This window comes from Hyperolius riggenbachi, chromosome 1 (assembly GCF_040937935.1).
Source record: "Hyperolius riggenbachi isolate aHypRig1 chromosome 1, aHypRig1.pri, whole genome shotgun sequence".
NCBI classification, from domain to species: domain Eukaryota; kingdom Metazoa; phylum Chordata; class Amphibia; order Anura; family Hyperoliidae; genus Hyperolius; species Hyperolius riggenbachi.
The window spans coordinates 597,652,400-597,680,230 of record NC_090646.1 but is presented as its reverse complement, the minus strand read 5'-3'; the positions used below and the strand labels follow the sequence as shown (position 1 = coordinate 597,680,230).

General features: G+C 41.6%; 1 protein-coding gene across 1 annotated transcript in view; it reads left to right on the top strand.

Annotated features, from left to right (window-relative positions):
* ITGA2 (integrin subunit alpha 2) overlaps nt 1-27,831 on the top strand; it is a 192,287-nt gene that overhangs the window by 120,110 nt on the left and 44,346 nt on the right. Inside the window, exons 8-17 of the mRNA XM_068249456.1 lie at nt 1,368-1,518; nt 3,879-4,044; nt 7,792-7,868; nt 9,505-9,643; nt 17,148-17,293; nt 18,644-18,787; nt 18,897-19,100; nt 20,291-20,421; nt 21,477-21,616; nt 22,559-22,713. Of these exons, the coding sequence (XP_068105557.1) occupies nt 1,368-1,518; nt 3,879-4,044; nt 7,792-7,868; nt 9,505-9,643; nt 17,148-17,293; nt 18,644-18,787; nt 18,897-19,100; nt 20,291-20,421; nt 21,477-21,616; nt 22,559-22,713 (1,453 nt within the window). The remainder of the gene's footprint in view (nt 1-1,367; nt 1,519-3,878; nt 4,045-7,791; nt 7,869-9,504; nt 9,644-17,147; nt 17,294-18,643; nt 18,788-18,896; nt 19,101-20,290; nt 20,422-21,476; nt 21,617-22,558; nt 22,714-27,831) is intronic.

Sequence of the window (27,831 nt, the reverse complement as noted above, 5' to 3'; positions counted from 1 at the left end):
AGACACAAATTAGGAACTGAAAATCCTTTGCAGCAAATAATCTCAATGTGAAGTGGCCAAGAACAAGCTTAAAGAAAACATGAGGTCAAAATAAACTGAAGAGATAAACAATTATATCAATCCGTCTTCTCCTATAAATGATTTTTTTTTTATCTATCCCACAGTTAAATTTTATTTTTAATCTACTTTTTACGTTTTTACTCTTTCATTGTCTCTGCTCAAGGACACATGCATTGAAGTATGCATATATGGGAAGTATTAACCCTTGTTATCTCTTTGCTACTCTCAGAAGCCATTTTCTGCCAGGACAGTGTTTTATGACTGTAATTCTTTATCAGTGAGGATTATGCTATAGTCTTACCCAGTCCGGACCCGGACAGAAACTGTCACTCGCATATCTGATTTTTAACTTTTTCAGGCAGAGAAGGAAAAAAAATACACAGTTAGGTTAATTGTGTGCTTGGCACTGTACATACACATGTCTATCTCCACACGTCACATGTCACCTCAGGTATCTTTTAAAGAACACCTTAGCGCAAATATAAATTATAATTATAGCTATAATTTAAAAACGGGGGAAGCAGGCATGTGTAGAAGGCTCTCCTCATGCCCACCACTCCCCCCGTTCTCCTTCACCCCCCTCCGTTATTCTGTACCGACCCCCCGAACTTACTTCCTGGTCGGGGGGGAGGGTCAGTGCGGACTGAGCAGGCGCTGTCCGGCCACGTGCATCCTTGATCACAAAACCCGTGGCCGGGAGCAATCTGAGCATGCGCACTATGTAGTTGTGATGTGAACTCTGTTGTCCCTGCCAAGACAAGGCAATATGATACCAAACCTCTGCTGTGACTTAAATGCTAGTACCCCAAAAGTATAAACTAAAAATCCAAAATGCCATAAGTGCTCTTGTTCCAGTTCAACAAAATTTCCTGGCACCAAGATGAATAAGAATAAGAATAGGGGATTCTCAGCAAGGCGTTTATTCTTTATAAAGATATTCCCTAAACAGGATTTAAACAATGATGCTGGCCAGCTTCCCTGCTCGGTACACAGTTTTTTTTGGCAGTTGGACAGAGCAACTGCCATTCACTAAGTGCTTTTGAAAATAAATAAATCCCAGAGAATCCCCTATAAAGAGATGGACTAGTCCAAAACCTGTCGCTTCTGTCAGATTTCTACTACCTACTGTAAGTGACAACAACATAGGAGAAAAGTAATTTATGGCTCAATTTACTCTGGAAAAAATGTACTTCTTATTTGTATATGTTTGCACATATTTTACATTTTACAGTTTTTCGCTGTACTGCCCCTTCAACTGTAGCTCTCTTACTATGCTAAAGTGATGAATTTCTTTCTTTGTAAAACAGACAATTTGCATTTTCCGCTGAATACGGGGGACGCCCAAGTGCAAACAAAGTAATGGTGGTCATCACAGACGGTGAATCGCATGATAACGCAATGCTGAAAGAAGTGATTTCCCGATGTGAAAAAGATAAAATAACTCGATTTGGCATAGCAGTAAGTGTATTCTTGTGTATTGATAGATATACATTGCGTAGAAATCTTTTTAAAGTGATCCCGTGGTGAGAGTGATATGGAAGTTGCCATATTTACTTCTAAGCAATACCAGGCTGGCTGTCCTGCACTCTGCATAGAGCTCCCGGCGGCTACCATGAGTCAGGCTTGGTGTTACCACTCTGAGCTGCGGTTTTCTGCCCGAGCCTGACCCAGGGCTACTGCCAGGGAGGTTAATCTGATGTATTTGTTTGGCAGAAGCCTTCCTCATTTTGATTTATCACCACAAACCCCTGTGTGCTCTGAGTCAGCTTTTAACAGTACGATGATCATGCTTAAGTTTTCATGAAATATAAAGGTTTTCATACCTTGTCCAAGGCATTCAACTATTTCACACTTTTCGCCAGCAGAGAGATCACTTTTCTTTCTCATATTGCTTGAAAATGGTGGTCAGCTTAATAATGTGGAACACCCTTTTTTTTAGTAGTTTTTCCTGTAACCATGCTCACCTAGCAAACTAGTTATCAGAGGTGTCCGAGATTAATTTAAGTGATCAAAAGAGAAACAATACCATCATACCATCCATGAGTTTAATTGAAAAACAAATGATTGAATCTTTATGACACTAAAATACAATTTGCATAATATTTGCAACGCAGGCGTACGTTAAAAAGGGGCGCTGGGAAAAAAGGGCGCGGGGTTTTAAACGATAAGCATGGATAACGTTTAAAAATGTATTGTACTGTATTTCATTTAAAATTAATGTTTTATAAAGTTATAAATCATTAAATAATGTGCATTAAATCGGCAATTGTAAAAACGTTAATCTTTCGTTTAAATAGTGAAACGTATAATAACGTTTAAAAAAAAAATTACTAAGTAACCCTCCCTGTACCTACCCCTAACCCCTAGACCCCCCTGTTGATGCCTAAACCTAAGACCCCCCCTTTTGGTGCCTAAGTAACCCTCCCTGTACCTACCCCTAACCCCTAGACCCCCCTGTTAGTGCCTAAACCTAAGACCCCCCTGTTGGTGCCTAAACCTAAGACCCCCCTGTTGGTGCCTAAACCTAAGACCCCCTGTTGGTGTCTAAACCTAAGACCCCCCTGTTGGTGCCTAAACCTAAGACCCCCTGTTGGTGCCTAAACCTAAGACCCCCCTGTTGGTGCCTAAACCTAAGACCCCCCTGTTGGTGCCTAAACCTAAGACCCCCTGTTGGTGCCTAAACCTAAGACCCCCCTGTTGGTGCCTAAACCTAAGACCCCCCTGTTGGTGCCTAAACCTAAGACCCCCCTGTTGGTGCCTAAACCTAAGACCCCCCTGTTGGTGCCTAAACCTAAGACCCCCCTGTTGGTGCCTAAACCTAAGACCCCCCTGTGATAAGCATTAATAACGTTTCAAAAACATATTGTGCGATTTTTTTCGTTTAAAAATAATGTAAAAAAAAAAAAAATGTACTGTTTTTCGTTTAAAAATAATGTTTGAAAAAATATTGTACTGTTTTTCGTTTAAAAATAATATTAAAAAATGTATAAATCATTAAATAATGTGTACTGTAATCATGAGAAGCAGTAATAAAACATTAAGTCTCCGGGCACCGCTTTTAAAACGTTATTTTTCTCCGGCGCCCTTTTTTCCTATCGGGCTCCCATTAAACGATATTTATTATGGGAGTGAATGGCGGCGCCCGATTTGTCCACTAGCCTCCTGCGCCCTTTTTTACTGTTACCGCAACGCAGTGTACAAACATAGATGGCACTGGCATGTAGCATTAGAATACAAAAATCTGGCAGTCTAAGGGTTAAATGAATTACGGTGACAATGATTAACAGACTCATCACATACACATCTTCAAGGATACAGGAATAGGTGTAGCAAAATAAACCATCTAGCTATCAGTTAAAGGACAACTGTAACAAGAGGCAAATGGAGGCTGCTATATTTATTTCATTTTAACCAATACCAGTTGCCTGGCTGTCCTGCTGATCCTCTTCCTCTAATACTTTTAGCCCCTGAACAAGCATGCAGCAGATCAGATGTTTCTGACATTATTGTCAGATCTGGCAAGATTAGCCGAGTGCTTGTTTTTGGTGTAATTCAGACACTACTGCAACCAAATAGATCAGCAGGGCTGCCAGGCAACTGGTATTATTTAACAGGAAATAAATGTGGCAGCCTCCATATTATTCTTACTTTAATTGTCCTTTAAGTAACTAGCTAACCAGGTAACTGACTGTGGTTGACCTAAGGTTGTTTTTCTTCCAGGGTCACTGAAAATGTGCATGTTAGGAGAATGTTATGTTCATCACTAAGTAGATAACATATAAGCCTAATGTTCTCGCTCTCGTTTACGCTTCTCCTAGGTTTTGGGGTACTACAACAGATACAGCATCGACAGCAAAAACCTGATTGATGAAATCAAAGGGATTGCTAGCGACCCCAAGGAGAAATTCTTTTTCAATGTATCAGATGAAGTAGCTCTGTTAGAGAAAGCTGGAACCCTGGGAGAGAGGATTTTCAGCATTGAAGGTAGTGTCATTTGACATCAGGGTTGCTATACATGCAGAGTATTATGGGTAAAGAAAAAAGAATATTACAAGACAAAATTTGAGGCAGATGTTTTTAGAGAAACTTAAAGAGAATGGGAACCGCATTTAAAAAATGAGACAGATACTTACCCAAGGAGAGGGAAGGCTCTGGGTCCTATAGAGCGTTCCGGCTCCTCTCCTGGTCCCCTTGTTTCAGTGCTGGTTCGCCCGGTAGCAGTATTTGACTAAATTAGTCAAATACTGCTTTACCCGGCCGAAGGAGGCTTCAGAAGTCTTCAGGGAGCCCGAGTGCTCCTGAAAAAGGGCGGCCCTGTACTGCACCTGCGTAAGCACGCTCTCTTGCACGCTCACGTCTGTGCAGTATGGAGTCACACATCTTCGGGAGGACACGGCTCCCGAAGACTTCCAAATACCCTTTCGACGGGGGAGAGAAACGGAGGGAAGCCAGAACAGGATAGAGAGCACCGAAAGAGGAGACGGAAGGCTCTATACAACCCAGAGCCTTCCCTCTCCTTATGTAAGTATTTGCTTCATTTTTTTTTTAAATGCGGTTTCCATTCACTTTAAACACACAGATCTGGGTAGCTGCAAGAGATGGAATATGGTTATAAAAGAAAAGGCTATATAAAAAAAGGTTATATCTGCAGACCATGGAAACAATTTGCATATGTTAAATAGTGATAAGCACAAATTCCGCATAATTGTAATTTTGCAATGTAATTTGCAATTAGCGATGCAAATTCGTAACACAATTTTTTGGGGGAAAATCTGAACTATTTTAATTTGTAAACATTATCAGGAAACATCATTTTGCAATTTGGCAATTTCGTGCTGGCTTTAGTGGTTCATAGAAAAGCCCCCATACATTCTCTCACCACCAACATTGCTTTGTATGTTAAAGCAGAAGGGTCAGCCATACTATGCCAAGAAAACACATTACAACACAATACAGTATAAGTAGATAAATACTTGATCTGCTTACATAACACATGTATTGTACTATACTCGTTTTGATTCCAGTGAATTGTACAGGTCCTTCTCAAAAAAATAGCATATTGTGATAAAGTTAATTATTTTCTGTAATGTACTGATAAACATTAGACTTTCATATATTTTAGATTCATTACACACAGCTGAAGTAGTTCAAGCCTTTTATTTTTTTTAATATCGATGATTTTGGCATACAGATCATGAAAACCCAAAATTCCTATCTCAAAAAATTAGCATATTTCATCCGACCAATAAAAGAAAAGTGTTTTTAAAACAAAAAAAGTCATCCTTCAAATAATTATGTTCAGTTATGCACTCAATACTTGGTCGGGAATCCTTTTGCAGAAATGACTGCTTCAATGCGGCGTGGCATGGAGGCAATCAGCCTGTGGCACTGCTCAGGTGTTATGGAGGCCCAGGATGCTTCGATAGCGGCCTTAAGCTCATCCAGAGTGTTGGGTCTTGCATCTCTCAACTTACTTTTCACAATATCCCACAGATTCTCTAGGGGGTTAAGGTCAGGAGAGTTTGCAGGCCAATTGAGCACAGTAATACCATGGTCAGTAAACCATTTACCAGTGGTTTTGGCACTGTGAGCAGGTGCCAGGTCGTGCTGAAAAATGAAATCTTCATCTCCACAAGGCTTTTCAGCAGATGGAAGCATGAAGTGCTCCAAAATCTCCTGATAGCTAGCTCCATTGACCCTGCCCTTGAGAAAAAAAACAGTGGACTAACACCAGCAGCTGACATGGCACCCCAGACCATCACTAACTGTGGGTACTTGACACTGGTCTTCAGGCATTTTGGCATTTCCCTCTCCCCAGTCTTCCTCCAGACTCTGGCACCTTGATTTCCGAATGACATGTAAAAGTTGCTTTCATCCAAAAAAAGTACTTTGGACCACTGAGCAGCAGTCCAGTGCTGCTTCTCTGTAGCCCAGGTCAGTCGCTTCTGCCGCTGTTTCTGGTTCAAAAGTGGCTTGACCTGGGAAATGCGACACCTGTAGCCCATTTCCTGCACACGCCTGTATACGGTGGCTCTGGATGTTTCTACTCCAGACTCAGTCCACTGCTTCCGCAGGTCCCCCAAGGTCAGGAATCTGTCCTTCTCCACAATCTTCCTCAGAGTCCGGTCACCTCTTCTCGTTGTGCAGCATTTTCTGCCACACTTTTTCCTTCCCACAGACTTCCCACTGAGGTGCCTTGATACAGCACTCTGGGAACAGCCTATTCATTCAGAAATTTCTTTCTGTGTCTTACCCTCTTGCTTGAGGGTGTCAATGATGGCCTTCTGGACTGCAGTCAGGTCGGCAGTCTTACCCATGATTGCGGTTTTGAGTAATGAACCAGGCTGGGAATTTTTAAAAGGCTCAGGAATCTTTTGCAGGTGTTTAGAGTTAATTAGTTGATTCAGATGATTAGGTTAATAGCTAGTTTAAAGAACCTTTTCATGATATGCTAATTTTTTGAGATAGGAATTTTGTGTTTTCGTGAGCTGTATGCCAAAATCATCAATATCAAAACAATAAAAGGCTTGCACTACTCCAGTTGTGTGTAATGAATCTAAAATATATGAAAGTCTAATGTTTAGACTTTCAGAAAATAATGAACTTTATCACAATATGCTAATTTTTTGAGAAGGACCTGTATATAGTAAATAAAGATAATTCTGTTTCTAGCAGTTTCCATTTCTTATTCCCTCAAACTGAAGCCAATTCCGATGTCATTTCCTCCCTTACTCTCTCCTCCAATCTGCTGTGTCATCTCTGGCTTGCTTGTACACACGTGTGAGCACATTGAACTGCTCTCATCCAATCAATAAGAAGCAGGAATGTGGGAGGGGTGATGACAAACTCCCTTCTTCGGCAATGGCGAGAGAATAGAACCTGGTTGACTGAGATAAGATAATTACAGCAGAAAGATCTCTGAATAGATTTGAGCATTTGCACTGCAGGGTGAGATTCCTGGCAGCATTATAAACACAGTGCAGTGTTTAAATGGAATTTTGAGGCTGACAATCCCTCTTTAAAGGAGCCATCAGGCAAAGTAAATGACAGGCCATTTACTTACCTGGGGCTTCCTCTAGCCCCTTGTAGCTGAATGTCCCATGCTGACAGCTCGTTCGCAGCCGCTGGCCTGGGGTCCCAGCACGGTGCAGAGGACGACCTCGAGGTTGTCCTTACTGCACCTGCATTTAGCACTGTTGTCAATCAAGCCCACGTTGTCTGCGGCATACTGCACGAGGTCGGCCTCTGCTCGGTCTCTGCACTGTGCGGGGACCCCGGGCCGGCGACTGTTAAGAACGGAGCTGTCAGCTTTGGACAATCAGCTGCAAGGGGCTGGAGGAAGCCCCATATAAATAAAGGGCAAAACATTTTATTTTTCTGAGTTTAATGCAATCGCCCGTGGTGTGACACAGCTCTAAGAAACAAGGGCCTGTATGCAATTCACTTTTTTTCCCCTACGTTTTCTCCTAGGTGACAAGTTTTCATCTTCTCTTCAAAATAACTTTTCAGCATTTTGCAATTAAAAAAAGGCCCAAAAGTTGCAGAAAACGTACTATCAACGTGATTGTTTGCATTGTCTTGCTTGCTGGGGGTTTAAAAGGCATTTTATTGTCAAAGAGTGAAAATATCAACTCGGCGATAACTAAGGAGAAAAAGTGAATAGCATATGGGCCAAAAAGTACAACATTAGCAATATTAGTAACTGGCTCTGTCCTGAATTTTTGATTTTAGGAACAACACAAGGAGGTGAAACCTTCCAGATGGAAATGTCACAAGTTGGCTTTAGTGCACAATACTCACAAAATAAGGTGCGTAAGATGGGCTACTGATCCTGATAGCGCTTACTGTATGTCAGGGGTGTCAAACTCAAATACAAAGTGGGCCGAAATTGAGCTCTGGGACCAAGTCATGGGCCGACCTAAATGTCTATCGGCCACCTCTTTCAATTAAAGTACCCCGGTGTCTAATACCGCACCCGCCCTTTACAATTCCCTGTTGTTTAGTGATCCTCCCTCAATCTATACAATTCCCTGATGTTTAGTGGTTCTCCTCCCCCCCCCATACAGTTTCTTGGTGTTTAGTGGCCCCCTCCTTCCCCTATACAGTCCCCTGGTGTCTAGTGGCCCCCTCTTTCTCCTATACAGTTCACTGGTACTATCTAGTGCTGTTTCCCTCCCCATATGGCTTCCTTGGTGATCTAGGGCTTACCGTCCAATATAGCTTCCCTGGTGGTCTAGAGTGGGCAAAAATCGAATATAATGCAAAGTGAGAAAACCACCCGAGAGCCAATTCTGATTGCTCCGAGGGCCAGATTTGGCCCATGGGCTGGAGTTTGACATGTATGCTGTATGTGAAGAAGTTTTTATGCATATTTTCTGTTTAACAGAAAGGGACCGATCAATCATTATTGCTACTTTTCACTGTCACCCAGAGGCAGATTAGACAGAAGCAGGGAATTACATCATGGCTTCTGCAAGCTCACATCTGATGCTCTTGAACTAATGAGGGCGATGGTTGAGTAGAGGCAAAAAGACAGATGCATAATGAAGGGGCCCTAAATATATTTCTTACAGAAAAAAATAAAACAAAATTATCAGAGTTGCACGATTAAAGCAGCAGGGACAGCCATACAATGCCAGGAAAAAAACACATATATAAGTAGATAAATACTTGTTCTACTTACATAGCATGTATTGTACTGTCCACATTTAGATTCCAGTGAATTTTTTATAGTAAATAAAGAGAAAACGGTTTAGGCATTTGCCATCTTATCTGCATCTGATTGAATCGAATCCTGATGTCATTTCCTCCCTTATTTTTTTTCCTCTTAGAAACCGCACTGTCATATCTAGCTTGCTTTGCAAACACATGTAAGCACACCATAGATCATATTTCAACAGCTTCTGCAGAGGGCTGAAGTGTACTCAGCCAATCAGTGAGGAACAGGAATGTGGGAGCAATGTACCAAATAGAGCCAGGCTAACTGAGCTAATATTTATTTCAGCAGAAACGTTTATGATTATATTTAATTGCTTGTAATGCCAGGTCAGGTTGTGCACTGTATAATAAACACAAAGCAGTGGGTAAATGAAATTTGATTTTATGGCTTAAAATCCCACTTGTCCTGGTCAAAGCAGACAATGTTGAGGTCACAAGCCTGTTTTCACCTATCTTGTTAACACTGCTGTTTATTGTATCTTTGTTTTACTATTTATATTCTGAGCCATGTATGTGCCAATTCCCATTTCATCCACAACCGGCCAGTCCTGCTTGGTGAATAAAGTGAATTCTAATGCCCGATTAAAAAAAAACAGTTTTAAGACTTGCCTATCTTGCCTATGCCTCAAAATAGCTACCATCGGTATACCTAATGTTTATAAAAAAAAAAAAAAGTTACTAAAGTTTTCCATATTTCTGCTAATACAGTATAATTATGTTCCTTAGAAACACTTGATGCTGGGAGCTGTCGGCGCCTATGACTGGAGTGGTACTGTGGTGCATCAAAACTCAGACCAGTTCTCTATTTTACCCCATAATGCATTTGAAAAGGTTCTTCATGATCGGAACCAAAGTTCTTATTTAGGTAGGATTTAAGTATTTCACGTGTTTGTGTGGCTAAAATTTCTTAAAATGAGGGTCTGATTGACAATTCAATATGCCGAACAAACAGTTGGATTTTGTTTGGTCTATGCTGACAGTCAATAAACAGCTGGCATGATCAAGTCACTCACATCCCATATAAGTGCTGAAGCAGCAAGGCAGAAAATCAGCCACCCACTGCAATGGGAGTTTGGCTCAGTACGTGTCAGACTTTACAAGAAGAATGCCTGGTGTCTAATCAAGGGCAGATTAAGGTGTCATATAAACATTGCCTGTAATTATGGTTAAAATATGAAATCTTAAAATGTATATTAAAGCAAATGTGAAGCGAAAATAAAACTTATAATGAATTGCATGTGTAGTACAGCTAAGAAATAGAACATTAGTAGCAAAGAAAGGAGTCTCATATTGTTTTCAAGTACAGGAAGAGTTAAAAAAAAGTCTGTTGTTATCTATGCAAAAGAGCTTCTCTGAGCTTTTTGACCCACTTTGTGGAATACAATCCTGTTTTTTGAGGCACTTAAACAGCCAAGAAATAGTGAGAGACAGCTTAAGATAAGGTTTTACTACAGGGAAATTCAAATATAACTTAAAAGACAGAGGGGTTGATTCACTAAACCGTGCTATGACAAATAGCACACCTTATAAAAGCTAACACACCTTATCAAAGTTAACACAGCTTATCAGAGTAGCATAGCAAGCACTACGAACCCGCAGGGGCTCAGGGCAGGATGAGTGCCATTGTCAATTAGCAGGCATACGTTTGTAGCGCTTGCAATGCTACTCTGATAAGGCGTGTTAACTTTGATAAGGTGTGATATCTTTGATAAGGTGCGTAATATGTTGGCGCTTTATACATACAATAAATAAATAAAATAAATAAAGTGTGCTATTTGTCATAGCACAGTTTAGTGAATCAACTGCAGAGTGTGCAACTGTAACAGTATGATGTAATGTTATAAAAAAAAAAGCTATATAACTGAAAATAAAAATATGATAGAATTTTTCATCTAATGGTTTATTTTCATTTCAGGTTCACACTAAGGTGCTTTTTGTTTTCTTCTTTGGGTGGTGGTGGGGTAGAGGGGGTTTTAGGGCCCAAACCCACTAGCAGCCTTTTCTAAGCGCTGGTGATTTGAAAAGCTCCTGCTAATGCAATGCTATGGGGGATTTTTATAAAATCAGATCGCTCAAGTGGGTTCACACACACAGCATTACATTAACAAGTGCTTTTCAAATCATTGTTTTTAATGGTTTTAAAAGGGCTATCCCATTCATGTAAACCAAAGCTCTTTTTGATACTATGGGTATAGTGGTGCAGTATTTATAGGATCTTGTCGTGTGTTCTTGTTGATTGTGTCCTATGGATTCTGTTCCTTTTGGCACACCCCTAGCTGCAAAAGAACTTTACTCCTAAAGGTGCGTACACACGCACTACAGCCGGCAACGACGGGTCTGCCAGATCCTCTCGCTGGGCGGACGTTCATCCGACAGTAGCACGTGTGTATGCGCTGTCAGCAGCCTTATCAGTCTGCCTGACAGACTGTTCAAGCGCACTACTGTCGCTGGAATGCCACCCAAAGGGAGGGTCTGGCAGAACCGTCGTTGCCGGCGGTAGTGCGTGTGTAGGCACCTTAAGGCAGGTTATACCAAAGGAAAAAATAATCATTCACCAGGCAGCTAAAGTAGACTTCAGTTGGTTCATATACCGTAGATTGAGACACCTTTTCGGTATTAAAAATACAGTGGCAGTGGCACCTCCCAGGGCGGTTTCTTAGGCAGTGTGGGCAGGGCGACAGCCCTGAGCGCAGACCGGCAAGTAGAAGAAGGGGGGTGCAGGCAGAAGGACATAACCACTAGGGAGCTGGTGATGCGCGGTGCAGCCAAATGGAAGAAGAAAGAAGATTACAGGAGCGATCACCTTCCTTGACTCCTCCTGGGCTGCCTGCATCAGACGTCAAGTCATCATCACCACAGCGTGATGACACCTGATGTCCTGTAGCGGTACTGCAGGCTGTCAGTGCGCGGCTCCCGCGGAGAAGTCGGCCTTCAGGGCTCTCTTCACCTGTGTGTTTTCCTAGTCCCTGCTTCCTCCTGGATGAGAGGCAGGTCACTAGTATGTAGGCAGATCTACTTGTGACCTGTAGTTGTGTGACTGTCTCTAAAGAGTAAGGGTTCGCAAGTCCACGTGGGTGGGGGGGAATGGGGCGCAATTTTTACACCCTCTCCCAGGGTGCAATTTAGCCTAGAAACTGCCCTGTCACCTCCAAAGCAATAGCAGCCTACTGTGCAGTTTCACTTATTCTTTCTTTCTGGTCTGCTATATAAAAAAACTCAATCATAAAACCTACATAAGATTTGAAGGTAGCCACATCCTGTGTGCTGTAGGGAGATGTTCTGTCGCACCCATAGGCTGAAATTGTGTGCACAGTGGCTGGCTGGCATTTGTACCTTTTCCATTACTGTTTGTGAGAGTTAGAGTACCTAGGGATGAGCGTAATGACCTAATTACGAATTTCCGAAATTTCGCGAAATTACTACAATTACGATTTTAGCAGTAATTGAAATTTCGTAACTTTTGCAAATTACGCAAATTTTCGTAATTACGATTACGAAATTTAGTATTTTAAAGTTTGCAAAGGTTTCTATCCCTCTAGATGCCTAAAATGAATAACCAACCTCCTCTCTCTCTCTCTCTCTCTCTCTCTCTCTCTCTCTCTCTCTCTCTCTCTCTCTCTCTCTCCAGAGATTTGTAGTATTTCAAAACCATACTCACATTCATGACATGTCCAGGGATCAAACCCAGGCCAACCACATGGAAGACAGCTATGCTCACCACCATACCACCAAACACACACTAAATAGACTGCTAACCTAAATCTTACTTGTAGACAGTCATATGAGACACATGCTGGGTGCAGGGCTTTGTGATTGGACCATGCGATAGAGTGAGGTGCAAAAATGAAATCATGCCTAGCAGAGGATGGTTTCACAGTGCTAAATGCTAGGCTGGCTGTGGTGCAATTGGTTAGTGTGTCTGGCTGGTAACAGCAAGGTTACAGGTTCAATTCCATCCAGGCATGTCTTTTCCTTTTGCGTTCAACAGTTGTCCAAACAGAGCCAACAGAGCCCCAGATAGCCATGTAGAGTTAGGTCACAGCTAGCCTGGCTGTGGTGCAATTGGTTAGTGTGTCTGGCTGGTAACAGCAAGGTTACAGGTTCGATTCCATCCAGGCATGTCTTTTCCTTTTGCGTTCAACAGTTGTCCAAACAGAGCCAACAGAGCCCCAGATAGCCATGTAGAGTTAGGTCACAGCTAGCCTGGCTGTGGTGCAATTGGTTAGTGTGTCTGGCTGGTAACAGCAAGGTTACAGGTTTGATTCCATCCAGGCATGTCTTTTCCTTTTGCGTGCGCGCGCTGCGCCATTGAACCCCATGGGGTATTTTGCGTGCGTAAAACTTTACGCATGCAAAACTTTGTGCTCGGTGTTTGGACAACTGTTGAACTCAAAAGGAAAAGACATGCCTGGATGGAATCGAACCTGTAACCTTGCTGTTACCAGCCAGACACACTAACCGATTGCACCACAGCCAGGCTAGCTGTGACCTAACTCTACATGGCTATCTGGGGCTCTGTTGGCTCTGTTTGGACAACTGTTGAACGCAAAAGGAAAAGACATGCCTGGATGGAATCGAACCTGTAACCTTGCTGTTACCAGCCAGACGCACTAACCAATTGCACCACAGCCAGCCTAGCATTTAGCATTGTGAAACCATCCTCTGCTAGGCATGATTTCATTTTTGCACCTCACTCTATCGCATGGTCCATGGTCCAATCACAAAGCCCTGCACCCAGCATGTGTCTCATATGACTGTCTACAAGTAAGATTTAGGTTAGCAGTCTATTTAGTGTGTGTTTGGTGGTATGGTGGTGAGCATAGCTGTCTTCCATGTGGTTGGCCTGGGTTTGATCCCTGGACATGTCATGAATGTGAGTATGGTTTTGAAATACTACAGATCTCTGGAGAGAGAGAGGGGGAGAGAGAGAGGAGGAGGAGGAGGCTGGCTGGCTGGCTGTGCTATTCATTTTAGGCATCTAGAGGGATAGAAACCCTTACAAACCTGAAAAAGTAAAATTTCGGTTGGAGACACGAAATTCGTCATTACGGGAGTGAAATTTCGATTACGAAATTGTAAATTACGATTTGAAAATTAATTACGAAATTACGAATTTGGGTCGTAATGTTAAATTTCGCATTCGTAATAAAAGCAGTTCGAAATTTCGAAAATTTCGGCTCATCTCTAAGAGTACCCAGCAGGCTCATGGTGAAACAGAACTCCTAGGAGTGTGTAAGGGGCAACAATGGACCAAAAAGCCCTCTTACTAAAATGCTATGGAAAACAAAAGTTTGCTTTCTTAAAACAGAAAGCACTTGCAATAATTCAGGTTGGAGTGAGCTCCGAGATGTCTACCAGTGCATCACTGCAAATTACCCAGTGTTGTCCGTGTGAGCTAGACACACCTACAGAACCACTGGGATGCAATGATGTGTCAGCTTGCTAAATATACAGAGCCACAATAATCCAACATGCATACAGACTGTTTCAGACTGGTTGGTTATCATCAGTGCGTGGCATGGATTAATGTGGCTCTGTGGGGTAGGACTTGAAACATCCAGAGTTACAGAGTACTTAGCAGGCTCATAGTGAACCAGAACTCATAGGAGTGTGTAAGGGGCTACAATGGTCCTAAAAGCCCAATTACTAAAATGCTATGTTGGATTATTGTGACTCTGTATATTTAACAAGCTGACACATCATTGCATTCCAGTGGATCTGGAGGTGTGTTTAGCTTACAGGTGATTTGCATATTTCAGCAGTGATGCATTGTGGGAGACATCATATGCTCACTCCAACCTGAATTATTGCAAGTATGTTCTGTTCTAAGAAAGCAAACTTTTGTTTGTAAGAGACGTCTCAAGTGTCTCTCCTCTTTGGCTGTAGCAGGACAGCCACAAAAGATAACTGAACTTTGGGGTATAACTTGACTTAGCTGTTGAAGAGATAAATCATTAACTGGTTGGGATACAGTGGTAAGTCAATGTTTCCCCATTGGTTGTTACCTGCTGTCCCAAGTTGTCTACCACTCCTGGGGCATTTACAGGTGAAACTCTGACAAAATAGAATATCTCATTATTCAGCGGGTATTTTTCACCTTATGGAGTTTTCCCATTTCCGCGCTCCTCCCTTTCATTCCCCAATAGCTTAACACTACTTATAACAAAGAAATGATCTATACCTTAATTTTTTCCGCCACCAATTAGGCTTTTTTAGGTGGTACATTATGTTAAGAATTATTTTATTCTAAATGCATTTTAACAGGAATAATTAAGAAAAAAATGGAAAAAATAATTATTTCTCAGTTTATAGTTTTAAAATACCACATGCTACCGTAATTAAAATCCACACATTTTATTTGCCCATTTGTCACGGTTATTGCAACATTAAAATTATATCCCTAGTATAATGTATGGTGACAATATTTTATTTGTAAATAAAGGTAAATTTTTTCAGTTTTACATGTATCGCTAATTTTTAGCCCATAAATGTATAATAATATGCCCTCTTGAAATAGATATTAACTTTTTTTTATTCCCTAAAGTCAGTAGGTGTAATTTTACTATTTGGCCACAAGATGTCCTTGCTGAGCAAATCCTATTGGCGTATAAGTACGCTACATAGGAAACTATTTGTTGTTACATTGTAACTAGGGAAGTGACACAGGCTTCAATGGAAGCCTGTGATCACAGGTGGCCTGCTGCGAGGAGATTAATGAATGGGAACGTTATTCCCATTCATAAATCTAACAATCAGTGGCAGAAAAGCGGCAGCGGAAGGAAGCCCGGCAGTTCTATTTAAGAATAAACACTGTTTTTGAACCAAAACAGTGTTTATGCTCGGCGGACATGTACGGATTGGCACAGGGGATCTGCCTGCACGATCGTCTGCAAAGCACCCCAAACTGCAGGGACGTGACTAGCGCGTCCCTGCGGCTGTAGCGGCTACCGCTGCGGATGTGAGGCTCACGCCCATGCGGCATAAATGGTTAAGCAGCTTTTCTTCTGTTGGACTCAAAGTGTTTAAGAGCTGCAGCCACTAAGGACATGCTCAAAGTCTTGCCCAAGGACTTCTTACTGAATTGACCTATGTATGATTAGAGTCGATTCTCTATGGTGAAATTGCTTTGCGCAGATGGGGCGCAAAGCAATTGTATTGATGTTTACACAAGTGGTGTAGCAAGCATTGTGCACATAGTGCAGCTCACTTTCATGTGCTGCTTGACAAGGTCCTTCAGCACCCAAGGCTGAGACAGCAAAGTGCGCCCCTCCATCCCTCCCACCCCAGCCGTCACACACTGATTGCCATTAGACTAAGAGGCGCCCCAGGGCCCCCAACACCTTAATCTCCAATTATCTGGCTTGCTGTCACTGTCATGTATCCCCTTTTCTTATTTCTTTCTGCTTCACACACAATAGGGGAATGACAGCTGAATGAATTCTGCGCCCCCTCCTACACTGCGCCCTGAGGCTGGAGCCTCTCCAGCCTCTGCCTCGGCCCGGCCCTGGCTGCTTCTATATCACACATTGTATAATGCACTTTATGCTCACAGCAGGAGTAGCACTATGTGCGCAAAGCACATTACATTTATCTTATTTGCCTAAACATTAGTGAACTAGCCATATAGTCTGTTAAAGTAACACTTTTTTCCCTGTAACTTGCCAAGATGTGTCAAGCAAGGGTCTAGTATACAGTGCAGGAGAGTATTGATGTGTATGCACGTCAATACCATTCGCAGCATGTTTTGTATTGACGTGCAAAACCGCTAAACAAACAAGGAAAAGTGAGAGACAGGTTGAGATAAGTGTTTCAGAAAAGAGCATTGCTTTCTGACTAAATTAGTGGGAGAGCTCAGAGAAACTCTTTTGCATAGATAACAACACAAGTTTCTTAACTGTTCCTGTACTGGAAACAATATTAGACTCATATCTGTACTACTAATATTCTATTTCTTAGCAGTACTACACATACAAATCATTATTTCATAAGTTTATTTTCACTTCAGATTCCCTTTAAGACTTTCTGTATGTACTTTAATTTAGATGACAGGTCCTCTTCAACTCCAGTTTAAAGGCTTGCATGGCATGTTATGAAACCAGGCACCAGGATGTAGAGGGTCGTTGTGATTAGACAAGGTCAGTTGTTTTTTTTACTCTTGTCTAATAACAAGGACCCCCTGCATCCCAAAAAGCCACGGGTGCCAAATAGTGTGGCTTCCCGCCCTGTCATCATCTCAGTATAAGGAAGCTCATATTTTTTTTTCAGAGTCTTCCATCTGATTCTAATGAGGCTCTTGGCATGTCCTATTACATCCATATGTTGTGGAGGAATCGTTTTCTGTGAGTGACTCAAACATTTCTCTGTCTCAGGATATTCTGTTGCCATTCTTAATGTGGGAAATTCTGTGAATTTTGTTGCTGGAGCTCCAAGAACAGACTACACTGGACAAGTGGTGGTGTACACCCTCAACACGCAGGGGAACGTGACAATTCTGCAGATACAGAAGGGACTCCAGGTCAGTAGACCCAATGGAAAATCGTTGGCAGCAGTTACACTAAATAATGTTTGACGTTTCAGCTATCTGTGCTCGAACACAGGAGCACATTGCATTGGAAAAATAAATCTGGTGAATGATAGATTGTGATTTGTTGCTATAGAGTGATGAGTAGATGTTCTGCTAGTCTTACAGGAAACCTGAGATGACCATAGCACAAGTATTTTTACTTACCTGGGGCTTCCTTCGGTCTCCTGTAGGCTGTGGGCTCCCTCGTCGTCCTTCTAGGCTGCTATGTTCTTACACAGGTAGCTCCAGTAGATGCTGACTACAGGTCGGCCCTGGTCGCTTGCATGCTTGGTCGGGAGCATGATGGGGGGATGCGTTTCCATGACCGCACATGTGCTGTGCAGCACGACTGGGCCAGTTGAGGGCTTTACCGGAGAAGAGTGGTCTGGGAGGACGGAGAGAGAGCCCACAACCTACAGGGGGTTTGAGGAAGTCCCAGGTAAGTATCAAATCTCAGGTCCACTTTGAGGTGGGGTGGTCTGATTTCTGGCCAGTGTATTTTGAAAATGCTCTGGCTTATTTAATACTTCTGGATGCTCGAAAAACATTTTTTTTCAACAACAAAGTGAGGCTCCCACACCTTAAACATAAACTGCTGTAATGCTGATAGCATCTCTTATCCCCCTCAGGATAAAGTTTGCACTTCCAGAACATAATTAAAAATCATCCAGTCATATGACTTTGGAGTTATACTCTACCATGTTTGTTTCTAAAGCCTACATCTAACCATTCAATAGTCTAATTTGAGAGTGTATACTAGCAGATAAAACATGTTAAAGAGAAACCATTACCAAGAATTAAACTTCATCCCAATCAGTAGCTGATACCCCCTTTCCCATGAGAAATCTCTTCCTTTTCTCAAACGGATCATCAGGGGGCTCTGTATGGCTAATATTGTGGTGAAACCCCTCCCACAGAGTGATGTCAGGACCATGGTTCTGACAGTTTCCTCTCTGTGAACCTCATTGCATTGTGGGAAATAGCTGTTTACCCCTGTTTCCAACTGCCAAAAAAAGCAAGCAGCATCTCCTTCCACTGACATCACCTGCCAGCACTAAAATGTCACCATCTGATAAATGTCAGAATGTAAATCAGGGAGAGGAAATAATTTACAATTGGCAAACAATGACTAAATCATTTATACATAATTATTGTAAAAATGAAGCATCTTTTTTATTACATTATTTTCACTGGAGTTCCTCTTTAAGGAACAACCCTGGGGCCTCGGGACTGCTGTCGGCTGTGTTGCACTGTGTTAACTCCCTTTAAACAACTTATCTTCTTTCTCCTATTTAATTGTAGATTGGTTCCTACTTTGGCAGTGTGTTGTGCGCCGTAGATGTGGACAAGGATTCCACCACAGATGTCCTATTAGTGGGAGCCCCCATGTTCATGAGCGACAACAAGAACGAACAAGGACAAGTCTACCTGTTTTCTGTTACTGGGGTAATTTTTATTTTCTTTCAGAACTAATTAAAATACAGTTCTATTCCACTCTTAGTCATTTAGTTTATCAATGGAGTGAGACACAAACAAACAAATCTCTTTCATTTAGGGAATATTAAGCCAACGGGAACTGCTGGAAGGTCCTGATGATTCGGAGAACGCCCGCTTTGGAGCAGCCATTGCAGCCCTTTCCGATATCGATGTGGATGGTTTTAACGATGTTATTGTTGGAGCTCCTTTAGAAAACCAGAACGCTGGTGCAGTTTACATTTTCAATGGAAATAAAAATACAATTCGGACTAAATATTCCCAGGTAAGGGACAAGTCTGCAGTTTAAACCTACTTAATTCCAAAATACAATCCCTTTATAGTAAACTCCAAAGGACCAGGCAAAGTAGTTTACTATACACAGTATAATCTCATAGTAAACTCCGAGGGACCGGGAAAAGGGGTTAAGGGGTTACTATATCAGAAGTTTGCTATATCAGAAATTGTCCTAGAAATGTCCCAGCATGCCCTGGTACATTCTCTGCTGCAAATGACCTATACAATGGAGTGGGAGGGATGTGATGGCCATCTTAGTAAAGGAATTTGCCAACTACCAGCAGTCACTGCAACACTGGAAAGAAGACTTTGTTGAATAAATGAATTGCTCAATGGGGATACTTGGTACATTGCCATTTTTAGTTCTTTCATTCCACTGACACAACATGATTTGGGTTCTCCTTGAAATCCTCCTTTACTGTATGTGAGTTTGAAGATAATACTGTTAATTATGCAATGATTAAATGATGGGTGAGTATGCAGCTAACACATGCAACTATTGTGCCTGCTCATGTATTATAGCTTGCTTGCCCATTATTTTGGTATTTAGCGATTCCATTATATTTTTTTGCTTTACTTACACACTGATGTGAAATAATGCGTGCAAAGCCATGTGATACAGCATAATGCTGCTTGGTAAATAAACTTCCAAGTGTCTCAAGTGTCTGTAGTTATAGCAGAGGTGTCAAACTCAAGTACAAAGTGGGCCGAAATTAAACACTGGGACTAAGTCGTGGGCCAACCTTAATGTCTAGTGGCCACTTCCCTCCCTTATAAAGTTCTCTGGTGTCTAATGCCCCCCCTCCAACCCCTATATCCCTGGTGACTAGTGGCCCCCTCCCCTATACAGTTCCCTGGGGTCTGCTTTTATCCCTCACTCCCCCATATGGCTTCCGTGGTGATCTAGGGCTTTACCACCAGTATAGCTTCCCTGGTGGACTACAGTGGGCCAAACATGATGCAAAATGGGCCAACTTAGATGAGCCTGCATGCCAGATTTGGCCCACGGGCCAGAGTTTAATATGTATGAGTTATAGCTTGACTATGTAGTGACTATTTAGTGTAAATATTGCTGCTGGAGGGTTTGTCATGCCTGGAAACCCCAAGGGTTTGTTTGTTTTGTGTTTCATTTGGAGACACTATATGCATATTCTTACCTTGTTGATTTGTTCCATTCAGAAAATACTTGGATCCTCATTGGCTACGCCTTTGCAGTTTTTTGGGAGATCACTGGATGGTCACCTTGATTTAAACGGAGATTCTCTTACTGATGTGTCTGTTGGTGCTTATGGAAAAGCAGTTCAGTTTTGGTGAGTGAATAAAATTGCCAAATATTTGGGAAATGCAATACTCTTCAGTACAGATAGCCCAAAGCAATCCAATCTGCCGTGATATGTTTGGCTAAGATAGCAGCAACAGAGAGCACTTTCCATTAAAATGAAAGTTTGTAATTATTGTATTATTTAATAATATTTAATGTTTATGTAATATTTATTTTTGCTCTCCACTTCATATCCCTGTAGCAAAAGAGAAGGGCCGGATTTGTATTAAAGGCCAAGGCCCGCTCGCTGTAGCTTATATGTCCCGGGGACCTTCAGGACACAGCAGATGCAGCAGAGCAAGCTGTGACTGTCTCAGTCATTGCACACCAGGAAGTAAGGAAGATGCACAGAGCTCTGGGAATTCAGGCTGTATGTACAGCAAAGCAGGGAGGCTTAGGACCAGGAGAGTTGATTTACTTTGACATGCAAACTCTTAGTGGCATTCCCAAAAATCTGGCCCTGCCTGAGTTAGCTGTCAGTTAAATTTAACAGTATGGTGTACCTTTGACATCCTTCATTATATTAAAAGAACAAAACAAAAAAGGTTTTGAAACCCTTTAGGTCTCCTTATCATGCCAGAAGAAGAAGCCACAAGGGTTATGGAACTTGATTTTGCACACTATCGCATTAGTGAATGGTATTATTCTTACTACTATGTGTTTCCATGCTTGTGTAAAAAAAAGAAAAAAAAAATTACAAAAGATAAGCTGTAGGGATGGATTGCAGGTCAGGTTTTATTCTGTGAAAGAACAGACACATGTAATTGGATTGCTGTATATGAAGTAAAAGACTACTTATTCCATTCATTGTTTCTCATAAACTCTCTTGCCTCACCTACCAATGTTATATTATCTTACTTCATGCCAGATAAGGAAAAGAGCGGAGTTCTGCCACAAGCGGCACCACAGGGTAACCCTGTAACCCCTTCCATGCTTGTCAAAAACTAAAATCATTTTTAATGGCTGGAATCTGACTTTTAATATTTGCAAGTTTTTCATATACAGCACAAATATTCATTTCCTAAAAGATCAATGTGTTTTTAGGTCCCTGGCTATCGCAGATGTATCCGTGAAGGCATCATTTAATCCTGACAAAATTATTCTCACAAATAAATACAGTGAGATTTCCGTGAGAATCTGCTTCACGGCCCGCTTCAGGCCTGCTAATGTCAAGGACAAAACAAGTGAGTGTGATATTTACAGATATTATTACAGTGGTATACACCCACCGTCATTATTATACATTACCTGCAGCCATCATTGTGTTTTCATGTGACTCATGATCATGTTCCTGTGCTTATTTAACGTGGACCTGAACTCTTGCATTGGACAGAAGGAAAACATAGACAAATGCACCCTGTATGTATTTAGAGCATACATGTCAAACTCCCGCCCACGGGCCAAATCTGGCCCTCAGAGCCAATAAATTCATCCCTCAAGTGGTTTCCCCACTTTGCATTATGGTTGGCCCACTCTAGACCACCAGGGAAGCTATACTGGAGGTGAAGCCCTAAGATCACCAGCCAAGCCATGGGGATGGGGGGAAGCACTAGACACCAGGGAACTGTATAGAGGAGGGTGGGGGCCTCTATACACCAGCAAACTATAGGGGAGGGACGACCACTAGACACTAGGGAACTGTATAGGGGTTGGAGGGGGGACATTATACAATTGGGAACTTTATAAGAGAAGAAGGTGGCCAGTAGACATGGAGGTTGGCTAGGTCCCAGTGTGCAATTTCGGCCCACTTTGTAATTTAGTTTGACACCCCTGATTCTCTCTCTCTAGAGTTTAGCCTGTCTAATTCCCCCTCATCTGTGTCTAATCACAAGTTGTAATTTGATCCCTCAGCTGTGGCAGCTACCTGCCATGGCAGAGAGGCTCATTTGAAAGCACAGGATATTAACAATATGTCTGCTTTCATGAAAGCAGGAAGTAGACACACTGCAGATTTATTGCAGGATTTGTATCAGCTGTAACAAAGAAATGTTTTTCTGTAAAGGTTATTTTGCTGTTGAGTATCTTTTAGAGTAGAGAGGAAGTTCTGAGTTCAAGTCCACTTTAAGTTTATCCATTCTTTGTCCAAAAATAGATGCAGAGTTGATCCTTTGCTTGTCCTTTTACAGTGGCTATCACGTACAACGCTACATTAGATGCTGATCTCTTGTCATCGAGAGTGACATCTAGAGGACAATTCAAGGAGACCGTGGACCGACTTATAACTAAGAATGTAGATATCAGCACAGAGGAAAGATGTTTTGAACACATTTTTGCTGTTCAGGTAAGTCCAGACTAAGGGTTTGATCCACTTAGACAAATAGCATGCCTTATCAGAGATAACACGCCTTATCGAAGTTAACATGCCTTATCAGAGTAGCATAGCGAGCACTACGAACCCGCAGGGGCTTAGGGCAGGACGAGTGGAGCTCTCGTCATTGCCAATTAGCAGGCATACATTTGTAGTGCTCACTGTGCAACTCTGGCGTGTTAACTTTGATAAGGTGTGTTAAATCTGGTAAGGCGTGCTATCTCTGATAAGGTGTGTTATCTCTGATAAGGCATGCTATTTGTCTTAGTGAATCAAGACTTTAGTGTTTATTACTGTGGCATGAAAGGCACTTGAATGCACCTGTAGGCAAAATTGTTATTGACAACATAGTAATGAAAGCGCGTAAAAGTGTTGATCAGTTGAGCTGGGGGATCGGAAATAAACAACCCTTTTCTGGCAATCAAGCTCAGTACCGGCTTAGCAGATAGACCTACATGATGCATGTTTCAGTTTAGTAGTTCCCTGCTTCAGACATGTAGTAGGCCCCAGACCACAGGGCTTCAGGCTTCTGAGTTCTTGTGTACAGACCTCAAAAGCATTGCTGCTGTCCTTGAGACTGACACACGGATGTGGTGAATGATATCAGCTCTGTCTGGTTGACTGGGTTACGTCTATTTATTATTTATTATTGTCTTAATTAACATGTGCGCTAGAATTTGGAAAAATCGTGTCTCAGTCGGTGACTGGTGCGCACATTGCTATTTTTGACGTCTGTGTCACATTCCAGCAACGCCGGCCAGCCAATCAGATTCTTTGTGGCGCTTTCGCTGTATGTAAAGTGGTGACAGTAATTGGCTGCTTTCTCTGTGCAGCTACTAGACTGAGCTCATTCCCTCCAACGTGGTGGCAATTATAACAGCTCTGGTTCAATGATAACGGCTAAGATTGCGCTGTTATCAATTACACATGCCACATGCAACCAGTATGTTGTAAAATTAAAGACTAAGTCCACACAACACTGAATTGTCAGTTCCTGTGCGCTACAGCACACACTGTATAATTACTGCAGCAAGGAGAGAGGAAGTACTCTTATTTTTTAAATACACTTTACAGCCCAAGTTCAGAAGGAAATAAACTTACAAAATGTACATCTGTCCTTGACAAAGTTGTTAGTCTGATCCAATTGACTTTTTCTCCTACGTATTCTTCTAGATCATTTTTATTTTCTTTTTATAATAACTTGTGCTCTCTGCAATTGAAAAAGTACCAAAAAGTAGGTGGAAAAGTACTGTCAAAATTATTATATTGTATTGCTTGCTGGTGGCTTAAAGAGACTCTGAAGTCTCTTAAAATTCAGCTTTTTATTTAAAAAATGTGTTTAACATCACTCTAACTAAAACGCCGCATCCCTGTGGCTGGACACTAACTAAATCCCCCCAAACTCCCTTCGCAAAATCCACAACTTTCTTGTTCGTGGATTTTGCTGCCCTATGCGCTTCTGTGTGAGGCAGAGCTTTCAGCTGCAGCTCTGCCTCTACACGCAGCTATAAAGCGCGTATCTCCGCCTCTCCCCGTCCCTCTCAGTAAAGGAAGACTGAGATTGGCGGGGAGAGGCGGCGATCCGGGCTGACAGACACGTGGAGAGGCAGATCTGCCGTTGAAAGCTCTGCCTCTCACGGAAGCGCTGCCCAGATTGCCCCCCGGGGAGTTTGGGGGTATTTAGTTAGATTTCTGCCGCGGGGATGTTTTAGTTAGGGGAATGATGTTACACATTTTTGAAATAAAAAGTGGAATTTTAAGAGACTTCAGAGTCTCTTTAAAAAGGCATTTTATTTATAATGTTAAAATATCTCCTTGGTCTAGGAGAAAATAAATATGACTTTTTTGACATACCGTATTTGGTTGTTCAGCTGTATTAGCAGGATTTTTATTTTTCCTCTTTGCTATTGTTGTCCTGCAGCTTGCACGCCTGGGAGAAATACATTCCTTACAGTTATTTATTAGGAATGCAGATATATTTTTATATAGTGTCGACTGCTTTATCAAAGGGGATTGAGGTAGTAGCTCTGGGCCCCCCTGTTATCACAGGGACTGCTCCCCTGATTTCCAGGGTCAGAATTTTTGAGATTTTGGACAATGTTATAGTGGATCCGAGATAAGCTTTTAATTATTGCATAATTATGTTCCTTTCATATGGTTTATAGGGCATTCCTCAAGCCCAATCCTTTTTTTTTGTTGTTTTAATACTCTAATTCCCTATAAACTAAACAAGCCTTGCCCACAGCTTCTCCAGTGCCTAGGCACTCTCAGATCCATGTAGCAAGGGCTTATGGAAGCTCAGTCTGGGCAGGAGGAGGAGGATGAGGTTACTAGCCAGAGATTTCAGAGGCAGAGGGGAGGAGGGAGGAGGAGAGGGGAGTAAAGTTTTCACAGGTTTAGGGCTGGAGATGCAGATCAGCTTGCTTGTGTGTAATGATCACAAACAGAACATGGCTGCTCTCATTGTATCACAGGAAGAAATAATCATATACTGTTGAAGCTGTTTGCAGCTAGATTTGCTGTGTAAACTAAACTTTTGATAAGATATATAGACAAGTTACTTGTTATAGTTAGTTTTTCACCTCAAATCCACTTTAAGCTATAGGGGAAATCTTGAAATTGTTATTGACTTCAAGAGAGGGAAAAAAAAACAAAGAGCCTATCCAATTCATTTTATTGGTATCAAAAAAGGTCAATGGCACATACAAAACCACAATTTAAAATCAATTAAAATTGTTACAATCCATACCAAACAAACTGTTGGTTTCACCCCTTCATGTGAGATATGTGGGACAATGAGTACCTCCTGCCTCACTCCCTATATCTGCCTAATCCCTGCAAGGACAACTAAAATTGGATCTGTACGGTCTGATGATGGAGTCAACGCACGCCAATAATAAAGGTTTATATCATCTAGGTAAAGTGCAGAACACAAGAGTGATTTAGAAAAAGTGACAGTGCTCATATAGTGAGAAATATGCTCACAGAAGTTCATAACAAAAATGTAATGCAAGTGTATAATTGACAGACCAGCATATACATGCCGGACAAGTTTGGCTGCGCAAAAAAGTGGCAATGATTTTACGTACCATGGAAGGGATGTGATAGTCCACCGCAGAGTAAAGAGTAGGCTGGAGGAAGGCAGGGAATGCTCCACGTGTGGCGTGGTCTATGTGGCCACTTCATCTGGAAATCTGGAGCCATGGTTCCAGACGAAGTTGTCATACGGACCATGCCACATGTGGAGGGTGATTCTTCTCACCCTGCTCACTCCATCTTTTAGCTTATTCCTTCAGATGTGAGATACCGGTCAGTCGCAACTTCAATTTCCAGGCACAGGAACAGCTTCTTCCTCAGGCGGTAGCCATGCTTAAAGTGGATCTGAGATAAACTTTTACTCATTGCATAATTGTGTTCCTTTCATATAGTTTATAGGGCATTCCTCAAGCCAAATACTTTCTTTGTTTTGTTTTAATACTCTAATTCCCTATAAACTAAACAAGCCTTGCCCACAGCTCCTTTTGTGCCTTGGCACCGTGGCAAGGGCTTATGCGAGCTCAGTCTGGGCAGGAGGAGGAGCCATTGGTTTCAGAGGCAGAGGGGAGGAGAAGAAGGGACTGAATTTACACACAGGCAAGCTGATAGCATCTCCAGCCCTCAACCTGTGATGATGTGACAAACAGAACATGGCTTCCCTTATTGTAGCATATGAATAAATCATCATACACTTTTGAAGCTGTTTGCAGCTAGATTTGCTGTGTAAACTATCTAAACTCTAGATAAGATATATAGACAAGTTACTTGTTATAGTTAGTTTTTCATCTCGGATCCGCTTTAATGCAGAACCACCTGCATTACAGGACTTGAAAGCATTAAAAAAATGAACACTTCTCACCCTGTTTACTGCCACTATAACTTACATACTGCGCTTGGCATATTGTTTTGTTTTGTTTTGTTTGCACCTGTTAACCACTTTGAAACCCTTGCTACGCTTATCTACTCCCCACAAAACTTCATCTGAAGCTCAGGGGAGTAGATAGGCGTACTTGTGGTAAACAGTGTGCTGTATGCCCAATAAGCTATCTGATTATGTATATAGGGTATCATTTTAACCGTGACAAGTGAGAGAATAGATTTTGTGGTGTTTGACAACTGAGGGATAAGTCATGTGATTTTTTTTACCGGAAAACTGAATGAAAAGCAATAAAACTGTTATTTTCATGTACTCTATACCCCCAAATTAATACTTGTAAAAACAACAAAAGTGACAGCATTTAAAAAAGAATACATAGTTACCCTAGGGACTTAGCTTTTAAAATATGTATGCCATGAGAGTGTATTACTGTTAATCATGAAGATAAGGGCTTTTAATTACTGATAGAGTACAATGAGAAATCAAAAAACACAAACCAGAAACTAATATATTATCGCCATACATTGTACTAGGAACATTATTTAAATGTTGAGATAACCAGGACAAATTAGCAAATACAATGTGTGGGTTTTACCTATGGTAACATTGCTTATTTGAAAACTATAGTGGATGGAAATGGAGAAATAGTGTATTTTTTCTCTTTTTTTCTCATTTTCCCTTTAAAATGCACAGATAATAACATAATTACTAAAAGCAAATATCACCCTCACAAAGCATAATTTGTGGCAAAAAAAACAAGATATAGATCATTTACATCTGATGAGTAGCAATAAAGTTATTGGTGAATGAATGGGAGGAGCGCTGAAATGTGAAAATTGCTCTGGTTTTTAAGCAAAAAACCCTGCGGTGCTGAATTAAGCAACTGCTAAGTCAAATTCCTTGAAAGTGCAAACTTATTTGGCCAAATAAATTGATTCTGATTCATATAAGCCTTTGTAGTCTTCCCTGAACTTCAGATAATACTGTATAGTCTTTTATCAGTTCCTCCATCTAGTGGCCAAAAGAAACACTACACTTTTCTGGATCTGGTTCAATAATGCTACCTGTTTAATTTTGGAAAAAATATTGCAAACCCAATGAGAACAGATGTAGGCAGCAGTGGTGCAGATTACTTTGTATACAGGTAGGGTGGGAAAATTACAATTACATTTTGCAGA